Source organism: Parus major, chromosome 10, assembly GCF_001522545.3.
Source record: "Parus major isolate Abel chromosome 10, Parus_major1.1, whole genome shotgun sequence".
Classification (NCBI taxonomy): Eukaryota; Metazoa; Chordata; class Aves; order Passeriformes; family Paridae; genus Parus; species Parus major.
Genome location: NC_031779.1, coordinates 19,707,996 through 19,721,154, shown reverse-complemented (window position 1 = coordinate 19,721,154; position 13,159 = coordinate 19,707,996). Strand labels below are relative to the sequence as shown.

Below are 13,159 nucleotides of genomic sequence, written 5' to 3'. Positions count from 1 at the left end.
CGAGCCCCCGCGGCCCGGCCGGCAAGAGGCTGCGCCCGGAGCCCGACAGCGGCCCCAGAGCCCCCCCCGGCTCCCCGCCCGGCCCCAGCTCGGCTGCCCGCGGCCAGGACGGGCTGTGGGATGCGGACAGCGACGGCAGCGACGGGGGAGACGCGGCCCCGGTGAGTACCCTGGCCCCGGTTATTATCTTTATAAAAGTAAAGCTTTAAAGTGGTTTCCTTCTGTGCGTAGGTTTCTCCCCCTGACTTTTGACCTCTGGCTGTCAGTGTCCCACTTCATTTTACCCTTTCACTGAAGTTTTAAGTTCTTTATTGAGTCTCTTCATTATTGTTTATATTATTGGAAAATTTCATAGAGTTCTTTTCATAGAGTTAATGCCAGAGTAAGTTTTGTAAAGCAAGCTGGGCCTATATGGACAGATTTTGCTGTTGATACATGACCACCTCAATTTATATGGTCTTAGGATTGTTACTATTATATCAAAGCACTTAAAAATAATTTAATCAGTTTAGAGATTCCCTATGCCTGGGAGCTCTCTTGCAGACATATAACTGTATGATGGAGAGTAACTGGCTTTTCTTTCTGTAGGATGGAAACTCCCACCTATCAGCCTATGAAAGGAAAAGACTCAAGAACATTACAGAAAATGCTAAATTCTTTGCTGCTCTAAAGCTGCATGAGGTTTGTACAGGGTATAAATAGCATCAAAATGCTCTTTCCAGGTGTCATAATTGCACTGTCATCCTTCCTGGGGTAGCTGTGTATGAGGAAAGCCATGAAAATCACAGAATCCTGGAAAGTTTGGAAAGGACCTTAAAGGCCCTCTGGTTCCACCTCCTGCCATGGGCAGAGACACCTTCCATAGACCAGGGTGTTCCAAGCCCCATCCAGCCTGGCCTGGAGCATTTACGGGATGGGGCAACCACAGTTTCTCTCTTATTTTTATAAATAATTGCAGTAAGTTCATTCAGTTGTATTTTATACAGGTTAATTCTTTATGCTCATTATCTATAATTAATCTCGTTTTTCTCTTTAAGTCAGCTGCAAGACTTGAACAACTTACAACTAAAAGGCGATCTTATGTCACTAAAAGGTAGATGAGATTTATATCCTCAGTTCTTCATTGTGGGATGAAAACAAATGTTGGGAAAAGGTGGGGGCAAAAAAGAGAGGGTGTGACCAAGGTGCAAGGGAGAGGGTGACCAGTGGAGGAGAAGACATTAGCCGTGCCAGAACAGTGCCAGGTCGAGCAGAAAATGAGCTGAAACCCAAATAAAGAGCAAGCTGTGTGATGGGAGAGGGTGGGAGAGGCCTGGTGAGGGAATGGCTGGGTGGATAATGAATGAGGAGAGCTGGGAAAGGAAGAGGCCGGGGCGGGATGTACCCCAGGGAAGACAGGGGTGGCACCTGTGTGTGCTTTGAAAAGTGCTTGTGGATTTGTTCCTCACTGTCACGGGCAGGAAAAGCAGCCCATTCCTGCTGCTGGGGCCAGCATGGGCTGATGCTAGTCGTGTCCCAGCTGTGCCCTTGGCTGTGTCCCTGAAGGCAGGGCTCTGTAACTGAGATGTTCCCATTGTTCCAGGGCCAAGCCTAAAAAGGTGGAGGACGAGCCGGCCCCGCGGCGATCCCGGCGCCTGCTCCGGGTGGAGCCGCTGGACATTCCCCTGCTGGAGACGTTCACCCAGCCAGCAGCAGAGGAATATGTGAGATGGGGAAGGGCTGCAGGAGGGGTGGGTGCACAGCAGCTTTCTAAAAGCACTGCTGGTGACACTGATGGGTGGCACTGGGCGTTGCAGACCCTGAGGCAGTTGGGAAGTGGTGACACAGGGACAGGAAGGAAGGGTCAGCTCTGTCACCCCGAGCAGGTGGCACGCTCTCACCACGAGCCAGGCAGTGCTCTGTGGCCCAGGCTGATGACGTGGTGCAGCTTGGGACCCACAGAAGGCTCCTGAGATAAAACATTCCACATCAGCAGCCCATGGAGCTGAGCAGCCTTAAATCCAGGGGTTTATTACTTTGGTTTTTATTTCACTGTAACTTCTGACCTGGTTTTATTTTCCTGGGTAATATTTCCCATCTCTTTGAAGCAGTGATGGAGCAACAAGTAAAAGCTATGTTGTTCTGAGAGGACAGGAATTTAAATCTTCCATGGAGCTGTGGAATAGATTTGAACCTGTAATAAAGGTCTTGCTGGAGTATCAGGAGAGGAGGAGACCTGGGGAGGCGGTTTGTTTGTGCTGCCAGTGAAATTCTCTTCATCTTTTTAATGAGGTTATGATGTCACCTTCTGTTTTCACTGTTTGTTTTCTGTCCTGTTGTAGGCATGTTCTCAATGTCTGGTGTGGGGAAAGTCCCAATTCACCTTGTTTGTGTTTTTAGTTGGTTTGAGTTACAAAAACTGCCAATGTCATCCCAGCCTCAGGTTCCAGTCGGACCTTTGCCCATGGTTCCAGAGGATCAGGCAGAGAACAGTAAATGGACAGAGGCCTTGCTGGGCACGTGGATGAGGATAAGTGAGGTATTATTGGTTTAATTAGTTATTTTTGGATAATGCCGTTTCCCTTGGGCTCTGATTTTGATTAAATATCTCCTTTGTGTCTGTAGCTGAAAGCAGAATGTGCTGACCGGGGCACACCTGACATAAAGAGGTAACAGCTCTGAAAACAGCAGCCAGAACTGGGGGCTGTCTGGTCCTCCTTCCTTCCCTAGTGAGCTTTCTGCTGGTTGTCATTTTGGTTTTCCAGGTACCAGGAGAGCCTGAGCAGCATGGTGCTGAGCGAGGAGAACATCAGGAAGGTGGTGAAAGCCAGGGTGTGCTCCATGGCCATCCACCCTTCTGAAAACACCATCCTTGTGGCAGCTGGAGACAAGCTGGGGCACATCGGCCTCTGGAATGTGGTGAGTGGTTGATGTGCTCCCCATCTGAACAGCTGTGTGGTTCAGGACAGCTGCAGCTGGGACACAGCCTGGGGTGCCATTTTGTCAGGCTCATGAGAGTGTTTTAGGTTTTTCCATTCTTAGGGATAGTACCTGGTGCTTGTCAAGAGGGATTGTCAGAGTTGCCAGAATGGCTTTCCCTTTTGCTCTACCTTGTTTTTTCTGAAGTTTGAGAGCAGAGTCGTCTTTGTGGGGTGAACCAGAACTTGGTCCAAAATGACCTGTTCAGTTTCTTTTAAAATAACAAAATGATGCAAAATTTAGAAGAGAAGACACAGGAGATCCTGCTTTCATGCAGTTTGGGTCACAAATTCAGCCTGAGCTCTCAGTGACCCAGTGTGTCCATATTTTGATGTGGTAGCAGAAAGTGAAAATGATCCAGGTGCTGCTGTCCAGGGCTGGTGGCTGCAGTGGCACTGATTGCAGCAGGAAGTCACAGCTTTCCATAATTAGGGACTAGAAACAGCCTCACTGTCCATATTACCTGTGCTGGAGTGTCCTCTCACTCAGCACCCTCTGCCTCCTCCAAAAATACATCCAAACCCCAGAGATTTGGCTTTGAGAGTTGAAGTAACGAACACAAATAACTCTGGTGATCAGCACTTGTGTCTGTGGGATCTGTCGTTTTGCAGAGCTGCAGGACTGAGGAAGGACACCACATGTTCATCCCTCACAGCTTCCAGGTCAACTGCATGCACTTCTCTCCCTGCAACCCTGCTCACTTGCTGTCCCTCAGCAATGACACTCTGCGCTGTGGCGATGTCACCAGGGCTGTCTTTGATGAGGTGAGGCACTGCTGGGACCAAGTCATTATTTGTTGCTGTTTTATTAACAAGAAAGTTCAAGTTCTGTTTCCACAAAGACGTGTGAATCAAACTTTAGTTAACATCTCATAAATAGGGAGGAGTTTCCTGCTCACCAAAACCCAGTGACAGCCTGGGTGCTCCCAGTTTGCAAGTTTACATTTCTGCACGTGATTAAAAGTTTCTGGAGCGCTGGAGAAGGGAAAGATATCCTTAATCCTTGCTCAGTGTGTGCTCAAGGCCAACAGCCCTATGATTGCTGGAGCACAGAGGTGACAGTGCCTTGTAGGAGCTCTGACAGGGAATTTGGAGTGTGAAGCTGCTGGTCTGGTTTGGATGGTTAATTATCTCCTAATTATTTCCCCGTGGAAAGCATCCCTGTTTCACAGGTTACCTGTGTGGCTGGGTGAGGCTGTCGCATGGGCTGCATGGTTTTTAGTGAATTCAGAAGGGAGAGGATGAAACCACAGCCCAGGGCGTGTTGGGGTGTTGGAGGAACTGGCTGTTTCCTTTAGTCCTGGTGACATTTGACCTTCCCTGGGCTCAGATCTGCAGGAGTGAGGACAGCTTCTCGTGCTTCGACTTCCTGGAAGAGCACGCCTGCAGCGCCCTAGTGAGCCAGTGGGGCGGGGCGGTGGCTGTGGTGGACACCCGCACCCCGGGGGCATCCTCGGAGCTCTCTGCAGACATCGGCTTCGGGAGGACACGGACAGTCCACGTGCACCCCGTCAACAAACACTATTTCCTGGCTGCTGGCTTGCTGTACGTAGCCCAGACTGAACTGCTGGTTTTCTCAGTGGTCTCTGTGCTGGGGAGAGCTGGGGCTCAGGAGTTTCTCAGCCTGGGTGTAGAGTCAAAGCTGTCAGAGTCCTTTTAGAAAACAGGTTTTCAGTCCTTAGCAGGACTCATGGTGGGATTTGGTTTGATTTCCCAAACCACGTGGGGACAGATGGGCCCTGCTGGGCTTTGGCACGGAGGGACTTTATGGAGGGCTGGTTTGGGGTGGTCCTGGTGCTCCCCAGATCCCTCAGAGCCACCCTTTGAGTGGCTATTGAAGCTCTGAAGCAGCTCCCACACGGCCTGCCGTGCTCTGGAGCTTTTCTGGTGGATGAAGGATAATTACTGCGGTGTGTGTGGTACCTGTTGCAGGGACGTTTGTGTTTTCGATGTTCGGTACCTGAAGGCCAAGGGGAACAAGCCCCTGAGCTCTCTCACAGGACACACCAAAAGCGTGGCCTCGGCCTATTTCTCACCTGTCACTGGGAGCAGGGTGGTCACGGTGTGTGCTGATGACAAACTGAGGTAAGGCTGTGGCAGGAGGAATCCTCATGGAAAATACTGACTGGGCACTTTATCCTCATTATTATTATTATTGCTATTATTATTATTATTATTATTATTACTATTATCATCATCATCATCATCATCATTATTATTGTTACCTCTCCACATGACTCATCATTGAGAACCTTCCATCTTTATCACTTAAAAAAAATGATAAAATATTTACTTGCACACACATTTTTAATGTAGTTTTTAATGGTTTTTTTTTTTGTTTGGTTGTTTTTTCCCTCATTTTGCCTCGGGATATTTACCAGTAAAAATACACAGGTACTGTTAATCTTTCCAAAACAACCAAACAAAATCATAACCCACAAAAAGAGCCAGCCAAAACCTGGCTGGTGAACACAACACAAAATGCTCAGAAACAACATTTGTTTGTAGCTGATACTTGAAATAAGGATGGTATCAGCTCTTGTGTAAATAGCCTGCTTGTGTTAGAGGTTCTTTTTCTGCGGGTTACTTTGTGACCATAATTTAGGTAATTGCCTGATTCTGAGTGGGCTGGGCAGGTTTTGCCCCAGGGGGAGGCATCCCCCAAGGTCCCGGGGCTCTAGGAGCAGCTGGGATGGCCGTGGGGCTGTGCAGCCCCTCCTGGGCAGCTGCAGCTCCAGCTGGATCCTGCTCCGTGCACCCTGCACTCCCGGGCCCGGGGGATGCTCTGTGAGGGAAGGGCTGGATTTGTGGGACAGGTTCATGGTGTAAATGTGCTCTTTGTGCCCAGGGTCTACGACACCACATCCCTGTCACCCACTGCCAAACTGCTCAGCTCCATCAGGTAAGGACAGCACACCTGGGCCAAGGACCTGCTCCTGTGGGTCTGGAGGGATGGGACACAGGGAATGGCTTCCCACAGCTGGACAGCAGGGATCCATGGGCTTTGGGGAAGGAATTGTTCCCTCTGAGGGTGGGCAGGCCCTGGCACAGTGCCCAGAGCAGCTGGGGCTGCCCCTGGATCCCTGGAATGTCCCAGGCCAGGCTGGACAGGGTTTGGAGCAGCCTGGGACAGTGGGAGGTGTCCCTGTCATGGCTGGGTGGCACTGGCTGTTCCCTAAGGTCTCTCCCAACCCAAACCGTTCTGGTATTCTTGTCCCATGCTGCCCATCCCAGGGCTGCACTGCAGGGATCTGAGCACTCCAGCATGGATGCTGAAGGTTCAGAAGGCAGGGGAGCAGATAGATGGGACATAAAGGATGGTTTGTTCACGAGGAGGAATGTTCCTCTTCCCCTGCAGACACAACAACAACACGGGCCGCTGGCTGACCCGCTTCAGGGCCATCTGGGACCCCAAGCAGGAGCACTGCTTCCTGGTGGGCAGCATGGCACAGCCCAGGCAGATCCAGGTCTTCCAGGACACCGGGAAATTGCTGCACTCCTTCTGCAACGTGGACTGCCTCGCCTCCGTGTGCTCCATCAACGTCGTGCACCCCAGCCAGAACATCCTGGTGGGAGGCAACTCCAGCGGCCGCCTTCACGTGTTCAAATAGAAGTGCCTTGGATCTTCATCCCCTCCTTCCTGCATCGACTTTGTTCATTCCGTATTCAGCAGTTCCCGAGCTGACTCTTGTTTCTCAGGACAGAAATGTACTTTGAAAGTCTTAAAATAAATTGTTTAAACTGCCTTTGGTACCTGGGTCTTCCATGGAAATAAAAGTGATCCTTGAGGCCCCCAGCTCCCTCCCCAGCTCTGTTCCCTTCCCTGGATAAGCTCCAGCCCCTCAGTGCCTTCCTTGTGGTGAGGGGCCCAAAACTCCCAGGTGCAATTTGTGGAATCGTGCTCCCGGAGTGCGGAGACACGCGAGGGACTCACCTGCATCTCTGGAACTCTCACTCCAGGGAGAAGCTGCTAAAAGACCAAATTTCTCATGGTTTGAGCTGTTTTCACTTGAGTAAACAAAAATCAGAATCACTGAACAAAGCTCATCCCGACTCTGCTTTTCATGATATTTAAATATTTATTTAAATTTAAAAATACTTTTCATGGCACCAATGATTTTATGCTAACTAAGGTATTGGATATGTAGAAAAAGGTACATTTTGAAGGAAAAAAAGATGTAACTTACAGTATTTGGCACATGAAAGGTTAATCTCTATGTTTTCTTTATGAAAACTAAGAAATTCACATTTTCAGGTATTTTACTGTCTACTGCTGAAAGATGCAGTATGCTAGGACGAGATTCATGGGTTTCTGATCTCAGAACCTACAGAAACAACATTTTGATAGAAAGACGGGTAAAACTAACAGGGCCTGAAACACACGGCAGGATCTGGGACAGACGGGAGAAACGTAGAGGGGAAAATCACCAATTCTCGTGGTTCTGCAGTAAAACGCTGGGTGACAACGGCAGAGGTGACCTGGGGCTGGCACAGAGCGTTACCCGAGGAAAGCCAAGGTGGGAGGGCCCAGGTGGGGGCTCGGAGGATGTTCCCAAGGGATGGAGCTGTGCTGTCACACGTCACACAGAACATTGCAGTGAGGAGAGGAGGAGGAGGAGGAGGAGGAGGAAGGACGACACTGCAGCGTTAACCCAGGGGTAAAAAATGTCAGCGTCGGGACGAGCACAACTGCATAGAAACATCAGCGCTATGGGCTGAGGTAGGAACACTACACTAAGAGTTAATTTCGCTATGTTGCATAAAACAGGATTATCATGTTAAAAAAATCTCTCCTCCACCTCCTGGAGCCTTCCTGGAGAGTTCCTGGATCCTTCCTGGGGGGATCCTGGATCCTTCCTGGAGAGTTTCTGGATCCTTCCCCGAGGGTTCCTGATCCTCCCTGGAGGGTTCCTGGATCTTTCCTGGAGGGATCCTGGATCCTTCCTGGAGAGTTCCTGGATCTTTCCTGGAGGGATCCTGGATCCTTCCTGGAGGGTTCCTGGATCCTTCCTGGAGAGTTCCTGGATCTTTCCCCGAGGGTTCCTGGATCCTTCCCCAAGGGTTCCTGATCCTCCCTGGAGGGATCCTGGATCCTTCCCCGAGGGTTCCTGATCCTCCCTGGAGGGATCCTGGATCCTTCCCGGAGGGTTTCTGGATCCTTCCCCGAGGGTTCCTGCCTTGCTCTGGAGCCAGGGCTGGGCCCCAGCCCCTCCTCGGGCCTCGTGCTGTGATCAGGCCATGCCCTGGCCAGGGGGACTGTGTCCCCCGACGGGACCTCTCCCCTTATTGCAGTGACAAGAGCCCGTGTGGCCCTTGGTCACCGGTGGGTGGTGGATGCTCAGAGACAACACGGACATCAGGCTTTGTAAAACTGCAGTTATGGCCCCAGCTTACGGAAAAATCTCTCCCTGAGATGAAATTAAACTTGCTCAACTGTGTTTACCCTTTTTTTTTGTTGGTTTTTTTTTTCTTTTCTTTTTTTTTTTTGATTTTTTTTTTCTGATATGTCCAACTTGTCACCCCAACCTGACCAGAACTGGCTGTTATTGCTCCCTGTGGATGGGCTGCTGCTCCTGGTGACCAGCGGTGCCGTGACTTGGGTTTATTGACTTGCACTCAACGACACTCAGGGCTAAAGGTGGCCCTTGGCTTCTTCAGTGTCACCTGCGCTTCTGAACTCGTGTCCTCCGGGGAACAGTCCCAAAACCAGAGCTCCTTCTCTGTCCCAAACGCAGCAGGGCTCGGCTGGCGTTGGGCTCCCGGCGTTTACTCTTAAACCATTACTGGGAGCCGCTCGGTACCGGCACCCACGGTCACCCCATCCGTAAAGTAAAAAAAGACTGGATTAGATTTGATAACAAAATAGCATTTCCTTGTTAAAATAGACCTTGAAATGTCTCTTTTTTTTTCTTCTTTTTTGGTTGTTTTTTTTTTTCCTTTTTGCTTGGTTTTTTTTTACAAAACAGGTACAGCTGGCGGAGGGTAAAGGTCATCCCAGTAAATCTGACACAGTCACTCCAGCTCCACGCCAGGTTTGGCCGCGCGTGCCCGGCGTCCCCTGGCTTCCGTGCTCCCCTGCCCCCGGGAGCACCGACGCTTCAAGGCTTAGAAAAGAGGCGAAGGGCCGAGCCCGCAGCAGGGCGAGGGCTCCGGGCGGCCGCGCTGCGGGGAGGGGACCCGGGGCGGCCGCGTCCCCCCGCAGGAGGCTCCGGGGAGCGGGGCGGGCTCTGCCAAGCGCTTCGTGGAGGGCGGGGGCGGCGGGCACAGTGCGGACCGAATACCGTAACAGTACACGAGTGTTAAATGAAACCTCAGTAGCACCATTGCTAAAGCTCCTGCGGAACGGCCCCGCCAGCCCCGGCCGCTGCGCGGGCGGCGGAGCAGCGAATTCCCCTCTGCTCGGTGCTTCCCAAGTCGTGCGCGGGGGATCGGGGTGGGAGGTGTGCGGGCTCCGGGGGTGGGAGCACGGGGAGGAGGGGGCTCCGGGGGCTGCGCCCACCCTCCTCTTCCTCCCGGAAAGCCGCCTCCTCGGCCGGCCGGGCTGTGGGTCGGGAGGGGAGGGTTAGTGAGTGCCGGCGGCAGGTCCAGGCCCCCGTGGTGGCTCCTGCCTTCAGGTGTCAATGAGCAGGTTTACCACGGCGCGGAGCTTGCAGGCAAACCATCGCCTGAGGGGACAAAAGTATTGGTAATGGAACTGCTCGAACTCTGGGGTCTGGCGGATATCACGGAAAAAGGCAGTGTCAAGGTCGGACTCGGTAAGGACGATCAGGAGGAGGAGCAAAACAAAGAGGAGTCCAACTGTCACAAGGAGCAAACGGAGGACACTTAAAAGAAACTTATTCACCTGTTGGGCCTGTGCCGGCCCCAGGCCGCCGGCGCCCGGGCACAGCGCCCGCAGCTCGCCCTCCGCCTCCGCCGCCGGCGTGCCCGCCTCCGACTCCTTCTCCTCCTCGATGCTGCACGGGGCCCCGTTGGCCTGGCGGGACAGCAGCATCAGCTCCAGGCTGTGCTCGGCCACGGGCGTGGGCAGCACGCTGTCGGCGGGGCTGTAGCTCTCGTCGGCGATCACGGCCACCCGCTCGCTGCTCTCGGCGCGGCCGCCCCGGCCGGGACCCGCGAAGGCGTCGCCGTGGGAAGCCGAGCGCACCGGGGTGGAGTGGGCGCTGTCACGGAGGGACTCCAGGCCTGGGGACACAGGGGAGGGGACGAGGGGACGCTCAGCGGGGTGCGGGGGGGTCCCTCTCCACAGCCCGGAGCTTCCCGCACTGCCCTGCCCCGGTGTCCCCCGCGGGGACGGGGCGCGGCTGCCCCGGGCCGCTGCCGCTTTCTTCTCGTTCTTGTTTTCGGTCCTTCGGGACCCACGGCCCCTCCTGACTGCGGCGCTTTGTCACGGCTGGCTGCGGGCCCGGAGCGCGGCAGGGCCCGGCTGTGACAGTGACAGCCCCTGGCAGCCCCGGGGCCCCTCGGGGGCAGCTGCCGGGACACGGCTGGGGGGGCAGGGATGGCCGGGAATGAGAGAAATCCGGCTGGGAGGGGTGTGAAGAGAGGGTTGTCTGGGCTGGCAGGGGTGGGTGTCCCCATGGCACGGGGGGAGATGTCCCCCGCACACGCAGCAGCCCCTGCAGCACAGGCTGCTCTGAGTTCAGCACAAACCAAATGTTTCACATCGCTCACACGCCAGCGGGAGCCGTGGCAGGAGCTGTGTGCCAGCCCCCGAGGCAGCTCCCAGCCCCGTACCAGGCTGAGCTTTGGTCCTTTGTGCCAAGGAACTGCTGCCCCTACCAACATCTCCTCCAAATGCCCAAATCCCAAGAAACTACAAACATACGGGACTTGTTTCGGGTAGTTCTGGCAAGGGGGGAACGGGATCTCTGCCGCTGCAGTGGCCCCAGCTCCAGGGAGGGTGTCTGAAGGTCACGGTGGGGACCCGCTGGTCCCCGGGGCCACCCCGCAGGCGGCTGCAGAGGGACTGGACCTGTGGCCGGGGGAAGAGCACAGCGCACTAAAGCAGCTCGGCACGCTGTCACACGTGTCCTGGCTGCCCAAGGGTGAAGGGCAGCACCCGGAGCTCATCCGGCCGCATTCCCGGGGATTTGCAGCCGCTCGTTCCCGCTCGCTGCCCGGTGGCTCCAGCTCAGCCCGGGGGAAGCCGCTCTCACCCTGCCAGCTCTGAGCTCTCCCCTCTCATGGGAGCGTTCCCTGCAGCACCTGCTGTGTCCCCAGCATGGGGACAGCCACTGAGGGGCTGCCCTGCTCATCACCACAGTGACAGCAGTGCTGCCCCCAGACCCAAACCCTCCTGCCATCTGCTTCCACGGGAAGACAGAAAATCCCGGGAAATCTGAGTCCAGCCCCACCACCAGAGCTGCTCTGTGCTGATAACAACCTGGGGTCCAGCCAGCCTCAGGGACCCCAGCCCACTCCCTGCCACGCATTTCCTGCATCCCACATTCCTGCATCCCACCTGCTCCCGGGGCCGTGGTCACCAGCTGACTGCGGAGCCCACAGTCCATGGGCACCCCAGGACACCCCAGGACACCCCAGGACACCCCAGGACACCCCAGACCCCGTGTTGCAGCATTACCTGGCTCAGGCGGGTCCCCAGGGCCGTAGGGAGCATTGTGGCCGGGGCCAGCCGGGAGCAGCGGGAGGATCCCCAGGGCCCGGGACAGCAGGCGCGGCCCCAGGGCCAGCACCCGCACCCGCACCTCCCGGCAGCAGTGGTTGATGAGCCACAGGTGGACGCTGACCCTGGTTTTAATCTTTACCAGGCACTTCACCATGGTGGCACGGGGACACAGAGTGTGGGGACAGCTCTGAGAGTGGCTCTGCTGTGAGTGTCACTGCTGAGAGTGGCACTGCTGTGAGTGTCACTGCTCAGAGTGTCACTGCTCAGAGTGTCACTGCTCAGTGTCACTGCTCAGAGTGTCACTGCTCAGAGTGGCTCTGCTGCTGGCCCCTGGGGTCAGCACTATTTTGGGCACCCACATTCCCACGGGACCGAGCTGAAGTGAGAGTGAGGAAAAGCCAAGGGGTGGTACCAGCTCGGGGTGATTTATGGTGGGAGGTGATTTCATGCTCTGGCTGCTTCCCAGCGGCACGGGGGGGACAGACTGTCACATGTAGCTGGGTGGCAGAGGTGACCCTGTCTGCCTCCATCCCCAGAACTGGCACTGACACCAAGACTGGGATCCCTTGGTGGAATTAAACCCCAGCCCTTGGGGCAGACAGCTCCTGTCCCTGTCCCTGTCCCTGTCCCTGTCCCATCCCTGTCCCTGTCCCTGTCCCATCCCTGTCCCTGTCCCTGTCCCACATTCTGGGACCGGGACCAGGACTGGGGTGGCTGTCCTGGGGCAGGGTTGGCCCCGCAGCCCATCCAGGGACAGGGCACAGCCGTGTCACAGGGAGTTGGACACTGCTGTCACCAGCAGGTAAAAGCCACCAGCCCCAGCACGGCCACAGCCCCCAGCATGTTCCCAGCCCTGTGGGGCAGCTCCACAGCTGCTCGCAGTGTTCTGCCTTTTGCCAGACCTTCTTCCCTCTGCATCCTGCTCTGACACAGCCCCAGCCTGGTGAAACACCAGCAGTCCTGAGGGCAAGAAACTGGGGCTGTGACCTCAGCTGGACACGTGTGTGTGTGTGTGTTTGTGTGTGTTTGTGTGTGTGTCTGTGTGTCTGTGTGTCTGTCTGTGTGTGTGTGTCCGTGTGTCTGTCTGTGGCTGTGTGTCCGTGTGTCTGTCTGTCCATGTCTGTGTGTCCGTGTCTGTGTGTCGGTGTCTGTCTGTCCATGTCTGTGTGTCCATGTCTGTGTGTCCATGTCTGTGTGTCCGTGTCTGTCTGTCCATGTCTGTGTGTCCGTGTCTGTCTGTCCATGTCTGTGTGTCCATGGCTGTGTGTCCATGTCTGTGTGTCCGTGTCTGTGTGTCGGTGTCTGTGTGTCCATGTGTGTGCGTTCCCGTCCCCGGTGTGTCTGGCAGGGTTCCCATGTCCTACCTTCCATGATGGAGATGTGGACGGCTCTCCGCCGGGTGCGGGGCACGCTGCTCAGCCGGGGCCCGTGGGTGATGGAGGGGCAGCTCCGGCTCGGCACCAGCCCGGCCCTGGGGACAGGAGAGGGGACAGGATCAGGGCTGGGACAGAGCCAGCGCTGCAGGCACGTGGCAGTGCCAGGGTTGTGTGGCAGTGCCAGGGTTGTGTGGCAG

The 13,159-nt window shown here is 55.1% G+C and overlaps 2 protein-coding genes across 3 annotated transcripts in view; one reads left to right on the top strand and one right to left on the bottom strand.

Annotated features, from left to right (window-relative positions):
- The window catches only part of WDR76 (WD repeat domain 76), an 8,541-nt gene extending 1,838 nt beyond the window's left edge, over window positions 1-6,703 (top strand). The window contains exons 3-14 of the mRNA XM_015638428.1: window positions 5-161; window positions 589-681; window positions 1,038-1,093; window positions 1,583-1,703; window positions 2,417-2,518; window positions 2,605-2,648; window positions 2,745-2,898; window positions 3,570-3,722; window positions 4,288-4,502; window positions 4,890-5,042; window positions 5,806-5,859; window positions 6,316-6,703. Coding sequence (XP_015493914.1) covers window positions 5-161; window positions 589-681; window positions 1,038-1,093; window positions 1,583-1,703; window positions 2,417-2,518; window positions 2,605-2,648; window positions 2,745-2,898; window positions 3,570-3,722; window positions 4,288-4,502; window positions 4,890-5,042; window positions 5,806-5,859; window positions 6,316-6,568 — 1,555 coding nt within the window. The 3' untranslated portion in view covers window positions 6,569-6,703. The remainder of the gene's footprint in view (window positions 1-4; window positions 162-588; window positions 682-1,037; window positions 1,094-1,582; window positions 1,704-2,416; window positions 2,519-2,604; window positions 2,649-2,744; window positions 2,899-3,569; window positions 3,723-4,287; window positions 4,503-4,889; window positions 5,043-5,805; window positions 5,860-6,315) is intronic.
- A 313-nt stretch (window positions 6,704-7,016) lies between these two features.
- The window catches only part of FRMD5 (FERM domain containing 5), a 17,298-nt gene continuing 11,155 nt past the window's right edge, over window positions 7,017-13,159 (bottom strand). The window contains exons 12-14 of one of the 2 annotated variants that reach the window (XM_015639502.3): window positions 12,951-13,057; window positions 9,802-10,142; window positions 7,017-9,622 (exon numbers count right to left, since the gene is read on the bottom strand). In XM_015639502.3, the coding sequence (XP_015494988.1) occupies window positions 9,575-9,622; window positions 9,802-10,142; window positions 12,951-13,057 (496 nt within the window). In that variant the 3' untranslated portion in view covers window positions 7,017-9,574. Of the gene's footprint in view, window positions 10,143-12,950; window positions 13,058-13,159 lie in introns of both variants that reach the window. The other variant, XM_015639501.3, reaches the window with a different exon arrangement.